At 35.8% G+C, this 22,246-nt stretch overlaps 1 protein-coding gene across 2 annotated transcripts in view; it reads left to right on the forward strand.

Moving 5' to 3' along the window:
* Window positions 1-22,246, forward strand: part of LOC139979546 (transmembrane protein 185A-like) — a 55,638-nt gene that overhangs the window by 22,276 nt on the left and 11,116 nt on the right. The window contains exons 5-6 of one of the 2 annotated variants that reach the window (XM_071990469.1): window positions 12,149-12,325; window positions 18,866-18,989. In XM_071990469.1, the coding sequence (XP_071846570.1) occupies window positions 12,149-12,325; window positions 18,866-18,989 (301 nt within the window). The remainder of the gene's footprint in view (window positions 1-12,148; window positions 12,326-18,865; window positions 18,990-22,246) is intronic. The other variant, XM_071990470.1, reaches the window with a different exon arrangement.

The following is a 22,246-nucleotide window of genomic DNA, read 5'->3' on the forward strand; positions in this document are numbered from 1 at the left end:
CATGTAATGTTTGAAAGATAAAATTCTACAAAGGAACTGTACCCGTGCCATTCTTCAGTCGGAAAATTGAATAAATATTCTTGTACCGTGTGACTTTTTTTCCGACATTCGTACCCAGTCAGATATGTTACGCACATGAAATTTTCTTCAGGTTTGACAGATTTTCATGACGAACAATGTTGATAATTAGAGAGCAATATTCAACCATGAATCACTTTGAGCTTGTTGGGTAGGTACATACCATAATAAAAGTATGCTTGTATTGTTTATACTATACTAGTCATAACAATATAAATCACCTTCGAAAATGTTACCTTGTGAGGTTAATTTGTGAAAGGTTTATGGCCTGTGGCAATTTTAATGAAATGGGAAAATGAGACATTTCTCTGACATATAACATATTGTGACATTGACTATATTAGTCAACTTTTCGTACTTCACACATTCATACTGTATTACTTGCTACTAGTTTTTTTTTAAATTTTAGATTGCTTTTTAGATTGAAAAATGTTTTTTTTTTTTAATAAAAGTATTTCTACTGAGGTTTGTATAGAATAAATGTCATATACGGTAGCATCATAGAATATATAATATTTACTGTTTTCATGTACTGTTTGTCTTTACGAAAGATTTATTTCCTCTGTGCAGTAGATAGATTTAGTTTAATTTAAACAGTTATAATTATACCTGTGCTCTGGCCGAGTGGATTAAGGCGGTGACATTTGAAGCAATGAGGCTTACAGTAGCATTCGGGAGGTTCCGGGTTCGATACCCGGCCGGGTCATACAGTAGTAAGGTGGGTTTTTCATCCAAGAGCAATCTACGGTTTTCCCATCTGAAATGACTTTCTAAGTTGAAAAGATTCCAAATATGAGTTAAAAATGTTGAATTGGAAACCACCCGACATGTTAGTTTACCCCACATCTGTGGTCGCATTGAAGCGTCGTAAAAATAACTGCCGATTATCATTTTTATGATAATTATGATTATACAGGTTTCTGCTGTACAAACGTACAGTCTTCGTAGTACAGTACAACTTATGTGGAATATTCTGTCGCACAAGAAATATTTTTTAAAGATTATTGTACCATCTAAAAATATATTTTGAGGACAGAAAGATTATTGTACTGTCTACAGTACATCAATCCTTTGCCTCTTCAAAGGAGGACATTCTTGTATTGAGTTGGTGAAATTTTAGATAAATTACAGTACCTGTGTAAAACGTATAGAAGTGAAATGAACTTGTATCTATATACTTCTGAAACTTGATATATATGCAGCTCATAATTGCTTTCACTGTAATCAAGTTTCAAATCAAATTGATGGATGATAATAAAGAGGAAACAATTTTGAAAATGTCAAACGTGTTCCTTCCCCCCCACCCCCTTATGTTTATGATACTATAATTTATAAAAAAAGAAACTAGGTAGAATCCATTGGTGAACAAAATGTTTGACAACCAAACGAAATCCTTGTTTATTTGTGACTTTTTGTGACTTTTATTTGGGAAATACTTCTACTCAATTCAATAAACTCAATTCAGTTATTTTGTGTAATAAATGATGTGTTAATGAGAGTGAGTTTGGTATAAAAATTGCATCGATAGACTTTTTAATAAAAAAAAACCCAAAGACTGCTTTTGTAGAAGCATGAACAAGTACTCTATGTAGTCTCTGGGCAATGACATCCGTATAAAATCTGAAAAAGTTCTGATATTTTCAAAGACCAAGAACGTAAAGTAATCCCTGAAAATATTTATCTGGATGTTTTTTTTAAGTCAGACAGTCCCTTGAGAGGAGGAAATAGCTTTGCACTGTAGTGTTGAAGTCTATTCAGGGTTACAGGAAATACAGCCAGAGGGGTAAAAATGGCAGACATGAATCTGATGATTTTCTTTGTGTCTCTAAGTGCATCAGTGACCGTAAACTGCACTTTTAGACTCTCTCATATTTATGTACGTGCATCATTTAAAGTGGATCCATCTTTCTGAGAGCAGGTTTTGTATTTATTTGCCTATTTTCATCAATTTAACCAAACTAGTACTGTTCATTTTGCGTTTGGAATACCGTTGCAAAATGATCCTAAAAACTGAGAATAAATGAGGCACTTCTTTGGCTTCTGTGAACATGTACTTTAGTGTGGGTTGAAGGTAAATTAGTGTCAAGGTTGAACGTAAAGTAGTGTCAAAGTTGAACCTAAGGAGGTGTCAAGGTTGAAGCTAAAGTAGTGTCAAGGTTGAACCTAAAGTAGTGTGAAAGTTGAACCTAAAGTAGTGATGATCGTAAAAACTTTGAATAAATGAGGCACCTTTTTGGCTTCTGTGAACATGCACTTTAGTGCGGGTTGAACGTAAAGTAGTTTCAAGGTTGAACGTGGTGTAGTATGAAGGTTGAACGTGAAGTAGTGTCAAGGTTGAACATAAAGTTTTTGTCAAAGTTGAACCAAAAGTAGTGTGAAAGTTGAACCTTAATTGTCTCAAGGTTGAACCTAAAGTAGTGTCAAGGTTGAACCTAAAGCAGTGTCAAGGTTGAACATTTTGTGTGCTGGTTAGCTCTCTAACTTATATCTTGCTGTTTAATAATGTTTGCCTTTAGTGTGCATTATGTTTAATTCTTGAATTGCGCCCTCAGAAAAAAAACAGAAATTTGTAGAATGATGATGGCATCTCATTAAATTTCACGTTCATGTGTTTCCATGTTTTGCAAATTCTAATGACTCTCTCAAAACATGATCTATGAATTTTATCTTTTACCTAATGGGCTCCCAAGGATGTTATTCCATACATAATCCAGTCGTAATTTTGTTTCCGAAAGAATTTTGCAATTCATATTAAGTGAACATGCCATGTGGAACCACAAAAGGATATTATTTCCCCTAGAATAATTTATGTTTTGTTTGTGAACTGCAGTAGAAGATCATGACTATATGTTGTTGTACTATCAAATATGTTGTCATTTTTAGGTTCCAAATTGCATGAAGCCTTATTCACCCGTGAATGATAAATAGTTTCTCAAAACCTGGCATGGCAAGAGCATTAACCTACAGTAGTAGTGTGCTTTGATGGTCTGTTTATAAATTTTGAAAGATATCAAAAAGGAAATGTACTCTCCAAGTCACCCTCTTAAGGATGACATTAGCCCAAACTGGTCCCTGGTCCCCACCCCCATCCCCCATTCCTACAACTGTTTGCCCTTGATTCTACGCCATACAGTAGGTGACAAAATCATGTCAATTCTCCCTATACTGCAGTCAGCTCCCCGCCCTCTTTTACCTATCAACTTATCACCATATCGAACCGCTGGGGTAAATGACACTGTGAAACATATTCAACATTTGTACCATTTCTTTTGGTCCATTTCAATACAAATTATAATGCAAACAATATTTTTATCTCTATGAAAGGGGCAAAAATGATAGGAAATACAATTGGCCAGTACTCGAAGACACTGTAGCTCAGGTGCAAGTGAGTCAATATGTGAATGGATAATATCTCGGTGCAGATTCGTTACTCGTTAAGTCCCAAACGGCCCCCCAAAAGGTTCTCCCATTTCTCTTGATGTCAAACATGCGTGCGTACAAACACCTACCAATGAATCAAATTGTGCTGTCATTCTTTATCAGAGATTGATATGAGGTTACACACTCGTCCATTCTTCATATTTTTTTTCTTCTTTTCTTCTGTAAATTTTTTATGCTGTTAGTGATTCAGATGTCCTTCAATTTGAGTCATATTGTAGAATGCTCTTAAAAGAACGAAGAGGATTGAAAATGCGTGCCATGAGATGAACTGATATTGACTCAAGGACACTGTGAGAAATCGAGAATGCCATTTTTGATGACATCATGACCTTCTCGAGGTATCGCTCAAAACCTCTCGAATAATTCAAATGACCCTCATCCCTGTTTCACCATTTTTGTTCTTTCACATCTTATCTTAGTTGGCATGGCTCTTTATAGGTCATTTTCTTTTGTGTTTTTAATGCTATTTCTTCATTCTTTAACATACTTATCACTGAACAAAAGGACATGAGATAATAAAATATACAGTGTACATTAAGTGCGAAGGCAAAAGGAGTAAAGACTTTATGAAATACTTTTAGGCTTGTAGTAGTACGGCATCCTTCCTGTAAGATTACAGAAAGATCGGAAGTAAGTAAGAAAGTAAATTTTGAAGAGAAAGTCAGTCCTTTAATCCCCAGAGCAGAAATAATCCCTGATGCAATAACAACACCTCCCCCTCACCTCCTTCTCAACTCAGACATGCAGACTTTTACAATGTTAAACTTATAATCATCAATTTTTAACCATTTATTTTCAAAGCAAATTGTGTTTTTCCCCTCTTTTTTTTCCCGCCTTTCTCAGATGTTCCATGAATCATTTGTCGCATTCAAGGTTCATCAATAGATCTAAAAATTCTATTGAGAATTGAACATTAATCGAAATATTCCTTTGTGCAAAGTTTAGCAGGTTAAAAAGTGGGCAATAGACTCTTGGTGACCTTTAAGGAGTTTAACTATTTTTAACAACAGGAAAGAAAAAAAGTTAAAGACATTGGCTCATTGTCAAAGTTATGGATTGTATGAAGAGGTGTGGATTGGGAAATTGATGAGATAACTTAACTTCAGTCGCTGACCCTAAAAATGTTGAACAAGTCAGACAAATTTATGGCGGTTTACTGGCCTGTTCTTTCAGATTAATCCTCATAATAATGATATTATCATAATAATCAGGCAGTTGTTTTTACGACACTTAGGCAGAAGAATCCCCCAAGGGCTTATGGATTACAACTTTCACGTCGGGCGGCTTCCAATTTATCATTTTACAGTAGCTCAAATTTGGAATCTTTTCAAGTTAGAGAATCATTTCAGATGGGAAAATTGTAGATTGCTCTTGGATGAAAAACCCACCCTTATTATAACCCAGTCGGGATCGAACACCGAACCTCCCGATTGCCAAGCCTTATTGCTTTGAATGCCACCACCTTTATCCACTCAGCCACAGCACCGGAGGCCGATTAACAGCAGGATAGAGGGATCTCCCCTCCGGCCCTCCCCCACACTGACATTTGTGATTTCCATTTTAGGATAACAAAATGTGATAAAGTTACTATGCAAGATAACCCCCGCCCCACCCATCCCCCTTCCCACCCAAGCAAAATAATTAGAAATACTTAAAAAGTACTAGCCCTTTGGTTTGAAACTTTAACATGTATACGTACTCTAAATATTCAGAATATTTTATGCCTTTTGTTTTTGTGTAATGGGGATCAGCTGAACTGAAGTAATTTTTTGGCTCTACCAAAAATTGTGGGATAGCTGGAATTTCTAGGTTATACCCCCCCTCCTTCCATCAATGTGGGACCCTTCTACATTTCAAGCCTCAACAGATGCAATTTATTTTAATTACTTGCTGATTGCCAGTAGGATAAAACAAAAGAGGTGCTTGCATATTTCTGCGATTAGACTTTGAGAGCTTAGTAAACACTTGCTAAGTCAGGTTAGGATCATCGGAGTCAAATAATCACACAAATTCTGTTCCTGTCATTGACAAATATTTAGCGCCTGCTCCCAAGAGCCTGCACGTTATCTAAATTGTCAGTACAAACTGGTTTTTATCCTTTAGATTTTTGAAGCACTTTGTGTTTTTTTTTTTAGCAAGTAGCTAAAACTGATGTGAAATTTCTAGGCCTGCCCCTTCCCTCCCCTCCCCCTTAAGAAATGTCAAAATGATCAAAAATACACACCAATGGTTTACATAAGTAGTAAATCCTGACTGTTACATTTGTATATTTCTTTGACTTATATTGATATGCTTTCACTAATGAATAGTATGAATATTCCTGCACTAAAATTACTGTAAAATGTTGCTTCAGTACTGTAAAATCATTATTTCATCTTTGTCAAATATTTTACAAGCAATAAATTATGCAAAGTAATCCCAATGCATTTTTTCTGTGTCTGGATCTTGATATTTGCAGCGGATAATTGATTGCTGAACTGGTGGTTTTCGAATACCTAATAGGTCCCTCGAAATGGCTCGATGGTGTGACATAAATGTACATTAGTTGGATAACTAACGGTGGAGGGGATTCTTATCAACTTAGTTTGCAGTCAGTTCCATCTCTGAAAATGCTCCTTTTCTTAATATTTTACTGAAATGAAGTAATGTTCTAAGCATGCGATAATGGTCGTTTAAATCCTGCGCTAATGTACACATCTTCTGAAAGGCTTTAGGAATGATTATAATTCTCAGGAAAACGTATAGATATATATATAGATATATATATATATATAGATATACAAGAATTATGTCGGATTTCAGTCACAATTTTCTCTAATGGTTTTTTGGCCTCAGGCTTTCCAAAGTACTGTGTTCTTATTAAACTTAAGTGTCATTTATAAGAAGGGGAAAGAAGATTCGTTTCCCCCAAGAATGGCCAAAATACAAAAATAGGATTGAAGAAACAGATGGAAGCAAGAAAGAATTATTGACAATCGTAAGAGAAATGGTCTTGTCTGATTGATGGTAGAGTTATTTGGCCTACAGTAGCCTACACCTACTGTACATCTAAATCACTTGAATTTGATACTGGAAATATACGGCAAAATAAATCTTGAGTAAACCACACATTTGCAATATTTGTAGCGATAAGCCTTCATTTAAACTTATAATGCACTCCATTCCTTCCCTGTCTTTGCACAACAATCGTACTCTCGTTCTACTCACTCTACACGGCCGCCTAGGAATACAAATTGGTATAAATTTGTATTTAACTATAAAGTCAAATGACTGGGTGCCAGTTTGAATTTCAAATTTGTGTAAGTGAATGACCCATGGGGGAACTAGAGATTGGTCCATCCATCTCCTCCTTACTTGCCCTGCCGGCCTTGCAAAATTGTCCTCTTGAAAATAAATTTGTATAATTGTAAGTCTTATCGTTTCGTTAACACTGAAGGCTAAAAAAGGATACTGTATCAGCTTTTGAAACCAAAGACCCCAGTACGGTTACATTTACAGTAATTTTTGTCGTTTCATTAATAATGAAGTGGTTCAACTTTGTGTCACAAGAAGTGTGTCCTTGAAAGCATTGAACCAACTATATACAATATAGTTGTTGCATTCCACAAAAAAAAGAGAAAAAAAAGAGGTATTCAAATGTGTTTTTCGCATTTACACAGTTGTTTGGTGCGATATGAATGCACAGAATATGCCACAATTGAAATATATGCACTGCTGCTTATTAACTTAACGCCCATGGTTCAACTGAAATTAGATATAGTCGACCCGTATGCCCATGCAAGTTGGAATAGCCCCTTTTCTATAGTGTTTTTTGTAATGACGCAGTTTCATTTGTCTGTACATGAATTCAAACTGCGCAAAATTTGAGATTCAACTTACAGTACAGTACTTACCTGTACTAGTAACCATCTTTTGAACTAGCACTAGTTTATGCATCAAATTTATTTATTTAGTTTAGTCACGACACATGTTTCTGTGTGTCTAGACAGATATGTACTTCTTTCACTTAAAGTACTGTAGCTAGTCGTCAATAATTAGTCAAGGTCTTCTGTCGCTCATTAACACATTCGATATTAACATTGTTTCTGTCATATCACTGTCAATGGCAAGAATCGTTTAAAGCCTCAGTATGCATACAATCTTAATGGTCTGATCACTCATTTTTTGTGTGTGCTATCAACAGTGCACATTTTTAATGATATTATTTTGGTTTTCCCTTGAATATCCAGCTGCCCATACTTTATGATTGTCTGAATCAATATGTAGCAAAATATGACGATTTTATGACCAAATATGTAAACTACCTGGTAAAGTGAATAGAACACCAGCTTAGTGGGTGACACAAATTTATATCTTTTAACCTATTTTGGGGGTACTGTATTTAGTTACAATAATATGTGAATTTGATGTCAACAACTAATAACTTTTGGTTGCCTTGGACAACTGGTCATGAGCCAAACAAATAAAAAAAAATTAAAAAAAAAGCCAAAAAAAAAAACACAATTACCCATTATCAGGTTGGAATAATCAGACAATCATAAACGTGTACTTATTTGTCAAAATTTTGGCCCATTAGTAGAGATCGAAGGAATATGTAAAAAAGAAGAAAAATAGACATTACACGTTTGTCAATGATATGAAGGAACATTACTTGGTCTTGGATCCATGTACAGACAAATATCTTGACCTCTCCTTTCATAAACTGTAGGCACTATATTGTAAGGCTTTTTTGCTGTATTTATATGCATTTCATAGAGTCAATATGAATTAATACCTTATGTAATGTCTGTCGAAGAATAACATTTCGCGAATAGCAAAGCGAGTGGTTCGAAGGAATCACCGATTTAACCAATACCCTCTTATCATCCTTCATTAGACTACTGTATGTAAGAAGAGTCCATGACTGTACCAGTCCAGCGAATGTTATTCATGGTGTTTATAGTATTATTATTATTTTGGTTAAATTAATTAGTTTTATTATTATTGTTATTGTATCTCAATAGGCCTAATTACTGTACATCTTGAGGTCAACGTTTGTTTGTGCATGCCTTCTATTCATGTTTTTGACTCCATCGTTTTGGTCAAAATACCAAATATATATTTTGTCCATATAGAATTTCCATCTGCGCAATCTCTGCAAAGGGGTAAAAATTTTATAACTACAGTAGAGGCAAACCGTTTCTGAGTTCATGCATACCTGTAACTTGTCTTCTAGCATATTCTAGCATCTTATATGCCTGTACTCATATCCATACTCAATAAACTAGTAAATGTATTGTATTAAGCAAGGTGAAGTACTCACGGCGGGGTTCAAGGGCCCAGCTTTAGGGGCCCTTGTGGGATTAAAGGGGCAACGTTCCCGTAGAAACTTTTGTTAAATTAGGGAAAGTCTGGAACAAAAAAAAAAAAGAAAACCAATACAATATTGACATCGTTGTCTCATTTCTGTGACTCTGTATATTTGCGTACTCAGTAGTGGAAACTTTGTACGGCTTCATATATATTTTGCAAGCTGTGCACAGAGAAATAGGCTGTCATTTTGCAAAACCGGCCGTGCTACACACAGCTGGAAGGCTGGCTGCCTGGCTGCCTAAACCCCTGCTCATGAGCACTCAACATATAGTCTCATATGTACTCAACTATAGTAATCATACTGTTAATACTCAACATATAGTCTCATAAGTACTCATAAGTACTCAACATACAGTAAAGTCTCATAAGTACTCAACTCATGAGCACTCAACATATAGTCTCATATGTACTCAACTATAGTACACATACTGAAAGTACTCAACATATATCGTAGTCTCATAATTACTCTTAAGTACTCAACATACAGTATAGTCTCATAAGTACTCAACTCATAAGTACTCAACATATAGTCTCATATGTACCCAACTATAGTAATCATACTGTTCGTACTCAACATATAGTCTCATAAGTACTCATACGCACTCAACATACAGTATAGTCTCATAAGTACTCAACTCATAAGTACTCAACATATATTCTCATAAGTACTTCAACTATAGTACACATACTGTTAGTACTCAACATATAGTCTCATAATTACTCTTAAGTACTCAACATACAGTATAGTCTCATAAGTACTCAACTTATAAGTACTCAACGATAGTACTCATACTGTCAGTACTCAACATAAAGTCTCATAATTACTCAACTATAGTAATCATTTAAGTACTCAACTACATGTATAGTACTCATACTGTCAGTACTCAACATATAGTCTCATAAGTACTCAACTATAGTACTCACTTGTACTCAGCTATAGTACTCATAAGTTCTCAACATATAGTCTCATAAGTACTCAATGGCGGTGAAGTGTAAAGTTTATCCTTGATCTTGAGGTTTAATCAGTTAAGTTAACACTTTCAAGCATCGGTCTCCCACTTTAATTGATGGTACTGTTCCTTTACAATTGTGCAGCTCTCCCTCTCTCTCTCCACCTCCCGCTTCCATCTCCCTTCCAACAACAACAAATTTTTAATTATGATATGTCATTATCTATCAACCTGTTTTTTTTTTAGTTAATGCTCTTTTAAGATCTACTCAACCACATTTTTTACCCTTAACATCTTATATTAAACCTTATCATCCATGGGTTCACATGAACTATTGAGGAAGGAAAAATTAATAAACCGATCTGATTTTTAATTGTTCACAGAACTGTTCTTTAATGTCAGTTAAATTTTTTTTTTCAATTTTTTTATTCCAGTATAAATTTACAAAATTTATAAATAGGACACATAATAATGATGCATAAAAGATGTAAAAATGTAAAATCATGAAAACATGAATAAATCAGTAATAAGATGGAGGATTAGAAGTTTGAAAGATTAACAGGATTATAACAGAGATTCTAGGAAACCCATTTTGAATATAAATGGCTGTTCTTAAAGACACTTGGGGTAAAATCAGTCAACGTTCTTTTTATGTTATAATAATAATAATCAGCAGTTATTTTTACGACGCTTAAGCGACCACAAATGTGGGAGAAACCCGCAAGGGCTTATGGATTACAACTTACACGTCGGGTGGCTTCCAATTCAACATTTTAACTCAAATTTGGAATCTTTTCAATTTAGAAAGTCATTTCAGATGGGATAACTCTGGATGCTTGGATGAAAAACCCATTTTACTATGACCCGGCCGGGAATCGAACCCCGAACCTCCCGATTGCTAAGCCTCATTGCTTCAAATGCCACCAAATATTTTGGTTTCATTTTTATTAACATCCATTCAACCTTTGAATATTGATCCTATAAGCACCTACTGTACATACAATTGAAGGCCCGGACTAGAAAATGTGATAAAAACTGTAAATTTAATAGCATAATAGAAAACATAGATCTGAGGAGCCGTGAATCATTTGATGATGATAATTCACACTTTTAATATTCTATTTATTTGCGAGAGACTTATTGACAACGGCTAAAGAAAGCAGGGAGCGAAAAAATATATATACTTCAAGAACTTTATTGGATTTACCTTGAAATTGATGCATACAATCTCCACATAAAATATGCTACCGGCAATCAATCCATGAGTTAGAATCTGACACACATTTATACATGAATCATAAATCATACTTAAAGAGGTTGAATATATACCCTACATTCATGTCCTAGGATACATGCAAATTCAAAACACCAAGGGTGCCCTATAAACTGCGTTTCATGTTCTTTCCAATTTATATTCATAATTTTTCGTAAAAAACAAGGTGATGAAAAGCGGGGGGGAAAATTACAAAATGTTGGCATCTCACATAAATAAAAATACATAAAAAATGGATTTATGTAGGAAGTTATCACAGCTAGAGTAGTATGATAATTGGACAGTAATGCTTAAAACACAAAGTTTGTGTGAAATTTACGACATGTTAAGAGTATTAATGCAAGATATGTGCATATACTGTATGTCAGATTTGGGCTTTTATTAGGTTCTACCTTGTTGGGCAAAACTTTCACAGGCTCTTTTTCTGTGGAAATAATTTGAATAGGGCTGCTTACAGTAGATCTACCAAGCAGACAAACATTCATTAGCATATGAATGCTTTCATGTATCACTGCTAATAAACGTTTAGATTGTCAAAGTTACCCGACCTAAATAAAAACCACAACAGGCTGATTCAGATCTGATCCAAGTAGGAAAATACACGATCAAACTCAAAAGGAAAATCTTAGTTTGAAGTTCATAGTTTGTGTGTTCATCATACAAGAATCCTATCGAAATTGGTAGAGGTCAAAGGTCATCTGCGATCAAAGAAAGTAAGAAGAAAAAAAACTGAAAACCTTGTAAACATGATTACTGCCCAAATAAATGCTTGGATGAACTTCCTACTTTGATCAGGATTAAAGACTGTGCAAGAACCTAGCTGATCACTTGAAGTCATTAATGGTCACTCCACTTTAATAATAAGTTTTTTCTGTTTAATGTTCTTATGTATGTGTATGTAAACTGGTGCTGTGGCCTCACTAAAGTAAGTCAACTAACTCTCTTGGTTTCTTCAAGTGGTTAAACCATTTCGGTTCGGTTGATGTATACGGTTCGGTTCGGTTGATGTATACATTACGTCCATTGTAACTGAACTGCTCCTTTCTACTTTCAGGCTGTCTTCATTCCTGTCTGGATTCTCACCTGTCTAATGTGCCTCATTGTGCTCTATTACATCATTTGGTCCATACTAATTCTCAGGGCCCCAGATCTCATGGCTGAACAGAGGAGGGCCCACTTAAGAGCAGCCGTAGGGGCCCTTGCCCTGGTTGTCCCTCTTTTAACCTTTGAGGTGAGTATACTGTATTTCAATCCATTGACATGTCATTTTAGTGCATTTGCCTTTCATGTGCCACACTGTGTAAGGTATACAGTACAGTGTATATATTTGATCGATATACAATTAGAGCATCTATTCTTCTGAGTTGGGATACAGCTTTGCTGAAAGCCAAAGAGTCAAAAAGTCTTTAATCAAAAGGAAGCTTGTTACAGTTTTGTTCATCACTAGGGTAACACTTAAGGTTGAATGTATAAAGTCTTCTATTTAAAGCAAAATATAATGCAACAAATAAATTAAAGAGAAAGTGACTTGTTTCATCGATTGATGATCGTGACTTTGTGCAGACAATCATAAGTGGACAGGGCAGTGGACAGGGCAGTGGAGGGGGGTGGGGGAATGTGATTGGTTAGGTGGAATGTATTGAGTTTCACAAGATTGAAGTTAATGCCTTCCTTTTATAATATAGAGTACAAAATTAAGTCTTGTAAAATGTTTGTATTTTCATATTCTGTCTTTGGCATTGTGGTATGTCTAGCCTTTGGTGATAAAACCAGCTTTGGCTTCGTAGTTACGGCTCATGCCTACTTTGAGTAAGAAGGTAGTGACTCGTTCCCCTTCATCCAGGGTCCTGACTCCTGAGGTTTTCTCTCCGCCCTGGATCTTCACTGACTGCAGGATAGCGTGCCACTCATTCTTTATATACGTATAAAGCTGATATCATGGCTCATTCAAAATCTAGCAGATAAATGGCAGTTAAAGGTCATACCAGTCTGTGCGTGAGAAGTGAGAATTCTGAAGTTCTTTGAAACAAGGGCGATATAAAAAAATCCCATGTCAATTAGAAATCGCTGCAACATGATCGTTCATGGAACGTTGAACACCCGGCGCTTTTCATGATAGTGAAACTAAGTTATAAATTTTGAGTGATCATACCGGGTAAATAAAGTAGCTACATCAAAGTCTGGTCTACATGTGTAACGGTCATCAGTATTGCCCCCAAATATGCTAGAAAATTAGATAATGGCCACCATGCTCAAATTACAAAAGAAAAAATCATTTTAATGTCACTATAAAAGTAGGTACAGTATCCACTGAAACGCCAGCTGGTCAATAGTTTTTCTATCGTTCATCCCTCAATCGCTGGAACTAAATTTGGGAGGATCAGAGTCCATGAAAATATGTTGAAAAAACTAGCATAATTTCTACCGATCTCTGGTGAACTGTAATTTGGGGCCAACACTGAGGACCTTTATGTAGTCATACGAGTTTTGAAACCATTTACACAGTGGGTGTCATGATTCCGATTATATAAATTTCTGAAATATTTACAATTGTAGACAGAGAATATTTATTGAAGATCAACACACCAGAGAAACTCCACTTCATGGTCCGATTTCGTCCTCTTGGGAGTCATCAAGCTTAGGTACGAATCGAACCCAAACCTTGGTGTCTCAGACCTACAGTACATCCGTACCACTAAGCCACAGTGATTCTACTTACCGTGTGAATGTGTGTTAATGGCTTTCTATAACTGTCAGTGAGAGTGTCTTACGTACATATTATTATTGTACAGGGTGCACTCTAAATCTGACAATTTACACAGAATTACCTCTTGCTGGTGTGTTGATCTTTAATAAGTTATCATATACCTGTCATACCACATGTGACATATTCTTTACATACAGTACACACACACATGCAGCACACAGTACACAGTACACATGTACTGTACAGCACAGGTAAGGATATTTCTGTGGACACAGCCACTTGTTTCTAGAAGTCTTGCAAATCTTCTGGCAACTAGGGAGTGAAGATCTTTTACTTTTACTCGCTAATTTTGCCATGGTTCTATCTAGCGTTGCAGCTCCGGTATTCCTACAGTCTACGGTTGAAATTAATCCAAGATACCGTGCTAATGTGTTTGCGCAATGAATGAAGGTTAATGAGTCATAACGACAGTAATTTAATACCATTAAGATATAAAAGTGCCACCGCTCAATCACATATATACAGTAGTTTACATAATCACATGTGAAAAGTAGTACTGAGCCACACAATTGTAATAGGCAAAACTGGAAAACAACCCAGGCTTTTTGTTTTAAAAAGTTATTCATTTTGTTGTTGTAAATTAAAACATGACTAGAGTGTATCATGATAGGTTCTGTACATATCGAATAGTAATCACAATTCACCAAAAATCAATGCAAAACGGTTGCCTCAGTAACACTCATATTTCTCTGTGATTTTGGGCAAATTTCCCAGAGTTTATGCAATACCCAATCCTTCTACAGATATAGTTGGTTAGATGAGAAGATTGACTAAATATACCCGTACACACTGACTGTTAGACTTTGTACTCCCATCAACAATAATTCCCTCTCCTGTCAACTTCAGCCATAAATTCCGTAGGTCAAATCGTCAGCTTTCACGTGATTGCTTAGCATAATTGCAGTTTAAAATTTGTGTGTATTCTCTAACCTCTACTTTATTATTTTCCTGCTGTTCTTGTTGTTGTTGATTTATTTATTTTTTTTTAAATTTCTTTTTCAAACTTTTCTCAATTTTTCTGTGGGAGTAGAAAAAAATGTAACACTTTTTTCATGCTTCCAGAAAGCTCTGTTCATCCTTATTAAAATCAAACTCACGTTTCTGAGAGTATCATTCTAAAGGACTAAAAACTTGCATTCAATGGTGAAGATTTCATAAGTTGTAAATTTCCTGAGGATGGATCGAGTCATTAGATATCATCCTCCTTGTAGTTAACAATCCTGATTTTACAAGCGAAGCTTTAAGCGAACACGCTTCCTCTTCGTCCTTGATTTACAATACCGAGATGTCTGGCGTATTTATTAGAAGGTTCACAAGTACTTCTTTGTAGGTTACTGAAATCAGACACTTTTTCTCAAGCTGCTGCCTCCTGTAAGCCGATGTTTGCACTGCAGTACTAGTCACAAAAGGAGAACAATTCTGTGACAAATTGATTTCATAGTGTAAACATAGGGAAACAATATAGTTGTACAGTGAAACACCACTCCACCGTTATTTAGTTTGTTATCGTCGTGAACTGCAAACTACAGACTTACAACTTACCGACTAATCGGGTGCAGCTGACCGACTGACTGGCTGACTATACTGACAAACTAATCAGCTATAACTGACTGACTGACACTACACTGACCGATCAATCAGCTACTACTGTACTGACTGACTGATTGACTGACCGACTACACTGACCAACTATTCAGTTACAACTGACTGACTGATTGACTGATTGACTGGCTGACTGACCAATTAACCAGCTACAACTGTCCGAACGACTGATTGACTGACTGACTGACTATACTGACCAAATAATCAGCTATAATTGACTGACTGACTGACCCACTACACTGACCGACTAATCAGCTACTACTGACTGACTGGATGACTGAGTGACCACACTGACCGACTATTCAGTTACAACTCACTGACTGATTGACTGACGGACTGGCTGACTGACCTAAACAGCTGCAACTGACTGACCGACTGTCTGACTACACTGACCGACTAACCAGTTACAACTGACTGACTGACTGACCGACTACATTGACCGACTACATTGACCGACTACATAAAATGTTGTTCAGTTTCCCAACTGATACAGATGTGACTTAAAACTGGCAATATCTTGGTCTGTCGTATATGTACCGTAGTCTTTAGCATCTACAGGCATACTGCACAACTATAGGCGCATAGCCAAGGTGGGGCGAAGTGGGCAGCCGCCCCCCCTTGAGCATATTTAAAAAATTTTTTTTTAATGTTTTTATGATATCGCTAGTATTTTCAAAAGAGAAAATGCTAAGATGCAACTAACAAGGCCTGGGAAGTGCCATTTCCAGCAATCTGGGAGGCATTTTCAGTCAAAATTTTCTTGTACGCTTCGCGCCAACATGGTGGCGCTAGGCTTAGATAGTTTGCAATGCCGAATCTACAGTTTCGCCCCTCCCTTGGCAAATTCCTGGCTACGCGCCTGCACCACTATCCATGATTTACAGGCACTTAACAACAATGGCTGAGTTAGGTCATCATCAGTTGGGCATTGTGGCTTACTGTGTTATTTAGTGTGACCTCATGGCACAGACGGTAAAGGAAAGGGCTTTTTGCCACAATGATGTTAACATATACAGTAGGGATCCTTTCAGTGTTATATTCATGTTGGTAAAACACATTGCAAGATTTGACAGTCACAAAGGGTTTGATTCCCTGCACTTTCACCAATTCTTTGTTCTTTCAAACTGACTGTTGATATTGTAGCCAAGATATCAACTCATTAATATTCCACATGTTTGAATTTTAATGTAACTTTTTCAGTCTACTTGCAGTACTCTTGCAAAACCATGTACAGCATAGTTAAGGCTTCATAACTGACGCACCTTCGTAATTGATGCACCATCAATTATTACTAGCAATGATACAGCAGGCAACCTAAACTTTTTGCAGCCAAACAGTGTTACATACTTCATGAGTTTGAATCCTTTTCAGGTACATGATGACCAAATTGTGTTTTTTTTTAAGCTTTTAGCACCCTTCTCCCCAGTTTTGCATGTATTTTTGGCATCTGAAAATCTTACTCCCTAAAAATAACCAAAATTACCTCAATTTAATACCACTACTCTCTGGGACCTGCCCTATCTGAGCTTAGGGGCTCAGAGCATAGCAAAAAGCATCCACAGTCAATTGATGTATACTTACACAAAAATTACAGTTTAGCTTTCGACGAATGTGTCAATTTGGGTGTATGAAGAAACTTGACATGGCAGACATTTTGTGGTCAAATTCTGCTGAATTGTACATTGTGTAGGCACAGAACAATAAATATTTTGAAATCATTGGATTTCTGAGGAACTAAACATATATATATGAAAAATGCATACAGTTGAGTGATTTTGATTTTTCCTTGATGGACATTGTTGATCAAATCCTTAAGTGCGTCAATTATGAGCCCACCATGCTTCTGTTTATCTATACAGTTACAATATATATACTGTAGGCGCCATATATTGAACAGAAGAATAAAATGTGAATGTTATCTGGAGAGTTACTGTACAATTACCCACAGACTTTAGTCTTCCATAGATAGATCTAAAATGGTAACTTTATCTTGAGCATTATACGATTACAAATGTCAGTTTAAAAGGCTTGATATTAATATGCAAATATCACACTGAATATTCATCAGAATTGTACAATATATCACATCATTTTAATATCTCAGATCATATTTTTGAAGGTGCACCGGCTCTTTCAGTCTTCAAGAACTGATAAAGGAAACAACTGGAGAGAATTGAATGTGCTGTAGACATCCCCCAAAAATATATATATATATATAAAAAAAAGAGGAATTTTTGACTTGTTATGCACCTCACAGGAGAATAGAGTCATTCAGTCTTCGACTGACATTAGATCTAACTGTCAAAGATCACTACTACACTGCTGGAGAGCAGAAATAAATGTGACAGATTTGAAAACAAGAAAAGGAAAAAGAAGTTTACTTTAATTAACTTAATTATTGACGCATTTGGCATCCCAAGCGATATCGAAATCATATTAGGAGGTGCACTTTTGTGATATCATTGGTATTTATCTAATAATGTTTGCAGATATTTAAAGCATCACAAAAAATACATACTATCAGCAAGGTCAAGGATCTTCTGATTTTGAATAGACAGAGATAGACAGAGGACTTTACTTGTCTTTCATTTGTATTGTGTTAACATATGTACAGCACAGTATATATACTGTATACTGTTGTAACAAATTAATGCCTTAAACTTTGCAAGAAAAGTGAATTCCTTTCCACTCAACTATAGATCTGAGTTTTAATGTTGCATGAAATTTGAAGTTAATATTAATATCAATAATGAAACAATAATAATAAAGCGCAACAATATCCATCATTACAACATTCACAGGTGCTATTACAAAACTACAAACAATTTAAACTATAAAACTTTTGAAACTTTTCAAAATGACAAAACTTACAACAATTAAGAGCAGTTTTGAATAAATGTGTATTGAGGCGACTTTTTAAAGATGTTTAGGAGATTGACCAGTACTAACAAGTGGTGGGAAGAGCATTGAAACCTCTTAGACCTTAAGTTTCAAAAGTTTCAAAAGATATTTAAATAATATCTTAGGCATTTTTTCCATCACTCTTAGACTCTTTCTTCTTTCCATCCCTTGTCTACTAATCCCCTTACATCTATCTCTTTGTGTTCACCATGCTCATTAACCTGTCTGTAATCTGTGTGTGTTTTTGTCCCTTCTGTTACTGTTACTTGTCATTTAGCCTTTGAAGAAGATCCTGCTAGGATCGAAACGTCAGGCCAACTTACTTTACACATTCTCCTACACAGGCTCTCTAGTGGATAGGCAGTTTGCTAACAGTTTTATTTTATTTTGACTCTTAGACTCTGTGAGAGACTTTTCTGTCGCTAGATTTATAGAACCTGATCGAAGATCCCTAGTGAGAAAGTATCACTGAACCAAGTTATTCATTTTGTCATCTTGCAGGTCTTACTCGTGCATCGATTAGACAATAACAACGATCTTCCTTATATAGCAGTCTGCTGCCCTCTATACATTACCCTACTCGTTCTTATTCCGACGTCGTTCGGCCAGCGAAGTGGAAACCACTGTGAGTATGGTACTTTCAATTTTCTTTGTAATTTTACTAAAACGGATTTTATAGTCAAAGTTTTTTACAGTTGAAGGTGACATCTACTTTCCGTTTACAAAAAAAAAAGAAGGAAAAACAAGAGAAGAGAATCTTGATGTCAAAGGAAAGTAAATTGGCCATCAAAGGAATGCATAGTAACATGCAAATGAGTAATAGGTAATTAGTGAAGTGGTTTCCCCCGTCTAAGGATTCTTTGGGATTAGTCCTCAACGTTGAACCTATAATGTTGATGTTGCATATTGTGCCTACCCATGAGTGTGCTCAACAAAGTGCATTTCTTTGGTTGGTATCATCTTTAATCTATCAAAAAAAGAAAGACAAAAAACTTGAGCTGTCAAAGTGGGAAGCAAGGAGGAAGCTACGTTTTAATCAAGTGCCAGCAGAAAAAAAACCTACTGTACATGATAGATTAAAGATGATACCAACCAAAGAAAACCTACTGTACAGTAAGTGTGGCGAAACATCCATACAAGTGTTCTTGGAGCAAAAGGGTGGAGGTTATGAATTAAATTTTTGTAGCTCTAGTGAATTCTATATTTTGCTCTGCATGATAATTACATGCTCAGTCCCCATTGTAGATAGTATGCAAATCTTCTTATTTACACAAGTTTTGATTTATTGCAACAGTGGTTCTTTCTGACCAGTAGTGATTTTGATTTTTAAAGAAATGAATCAACAAATTGGAAAAGTGGGCAGTTGTTAGCATATATTTGAGAGAGCAACAAAATCATATATCATTGACATTGTTGTTTGTCAAAACAGTGATAATGATACTACTTAAGGCAAGACTACCACACTTTGATATGGAAGATAAAGTAGCCTAGCCTTGCTCTAAAATTATAATCATGAGAAGAAAGCACCATGTTTGTTGAAGTGAAATTTGTACCAAACAACTGCACATTAAATATCAAATAGACAAATGGGAAATTCTACTTATAGTACAGTAGCTCATCACAATCTGTCGCACTCCCCGACTAGAGCCCTTACGAGACTGCGGGCCTCTGACCGCAGACGTAAAGCCTTTAGGAACGTGTCTCTGACCTGCACTTTCAAATATCGAACAGAAAATTTAGAAACAAAAAATACATAAAAATGCATTACCAAAGAATATGTTGCAATGTCTCCTTAAACAATGTACAAACAAGAGCTGCAAGCAACGTTTTTTTTCAGACAATAGTGAAACTGATTCAGGTTAGTACCCCGGCCAATCTTCTATGAATAAATTAAGAGGCATTGGAATTAGCGAACGTTACATTCTCCGATGAGAGATGCGCCACGAAAATGGGAATTTTAATTGCCTGTCAGTCAACTGGAACATTTGATTCCACTAATATCTTACGCTACCTGAAGTAATGGTCTGTGAATAATTCTTGATCGAGCTAGAAGGAAGTGCTATAAAACATGTCAAGAGGAGCAGCTCCTTGAAATGTATATTCTGATACTATTGCTATGGGGAGGTCGGTCATCTGAGAGCAATCTAGGGTATTACCGAAAAAATGAAAAGGGAGAGAAATAGAAATACTATTTTGCCACCAGAGCGATGTAGTAGTTGGACAAATGAGATAGATTAGTGTTAACTTTAAGTCTTAAACATTTTGGAACTTTGTCACTTTTTCATAGCTCAGTATTAATCTGAATTAAATTCTTAAATCTAATTAAAATATATTAAAGTAAAGCTTAAATGAGCAAGTGAATATAGAGTTGACTTCAGCGCTTAAAATTTTGTCGGTTGGACACCTTTACATACTGTAGATCGGTATTAATCTTGTACCTTAAAGCAATATAATTGAGAAAAAAAAAATACAATACAACAAACAATTCTCTTTAATGCTAAGTTTGTTGCTTTGAAATGAAACTTGACTTGTCAAGCTACATAATAAAAGTAAATTGTTTACGAATGGGATTGCAGTACTGAATGTACTGTACCATCACAAAATTTATTTTAAATCCCTCTGACAAAAAATCTGGAATTATTCCGTAAAGATGATAAATTTAATCGTCAATTTGATATCCTTTATTCTGATCTGACTTCCCACAGTGGTGGTAGTGTGAATTAACTGAGAGACAAACCCTGAAATTAAATTCATTGTCTTGGATATCACAGACTGGTTTGTTATTCTCTGTTATGTACTGTATCAACTACTCTATATCACCGTAATACCCATCTCATTGTCTTAAAGTTCTTCTCATAAATGGCTGGAATTTCCTTTTATAGATGTTATAGCAATTTCATGACCTTCGTCTGTTTAATACAGTATGAAAAGTATGGATAAACAATTGCATCGAAACAGTATTCTCACAATGAGGTTCTGTAAACCTCCTGCACAATGAGGAACTGTAGACCTCCTGCAGCACAGAATAGGGGTTCTCAAAATGAGGTTCTGTAGACCTACTCTACAGAAACTTGATTCTCACAATGAGGTCCTGTAGACCTGCACTATAAGGTAGAAAGGTGTTTTTCACAATGAGGTACTATAGACCTCCTGCACCACAGAAACGTGATTCTCAAAATGAGGTTCTGTAGACCTTCACCATAGAAAGGTGTTTCTCACAATGAGATACTGTTGACCTGCACTAGAGAAATTTGATTCTCACAATGAGGTACTGTACACCTGCACTATAGAAAGGTGTTTCTCACAGTGAGGTACTGTAGCCCTCCTGCACAATGAGTTTATGTAGACCTCCTGCACTTCAGAAACATGATGACTTTGCCACGTTGCATGTTGCTTTTCTGTAGGTTATTTTATCAATATCTTTGTCCTTTTAGACTTTTTCAACTTTCTTTTCGAATTTCCGTACTTTCCTGGAGGTAATTCTCACCCACCACTATAAAACAGAAAGAAAAAAAAGAAGGAGAAAGAAGCAATTTCTCTGACAGCACTAAAGAGTGCGAAATGTAATAGAAATAAGATACCGCCCCCGAAAAGGCAACATAAATTACAGCGCATTGCAGTAAAAGGCTCATTTAACTTTGAAAGAAAGAGCCAGAGCATTGGTTGGCTCTCTACTGTATATATATGGGAGATCTATATATAAGGGATATAAGATACTGCCCCCGAAAAGGCAACATAAATTACAGCGCATTGCAGTAAAAGGCTCATTTAACTTTGAAAGCAAGTGTGAGAGCATTGATTGGCTCTCTTTATATATGGGATCTCTATATATAAGGGATATAAGATACTGCCCTCGAAAAGGCAACATAAATTACAGCGCAT

This window comes from Apostichopus japonicus, chromosome 14 (assembly GCF_037975245.1).
Source record: "Apostichopus japonicus isolate 1M-3 chromosome 14, ASM3797524v1, whole genome shotgun sequence".
In the NCBI taxonomy this organism is placed as follows: Eukaryota; Metazoa; Echinodermata; class Holothuroidea; order Aspidochirotida; family Stichopodidae; genus Apostichopus; species Apostichopus japonicus.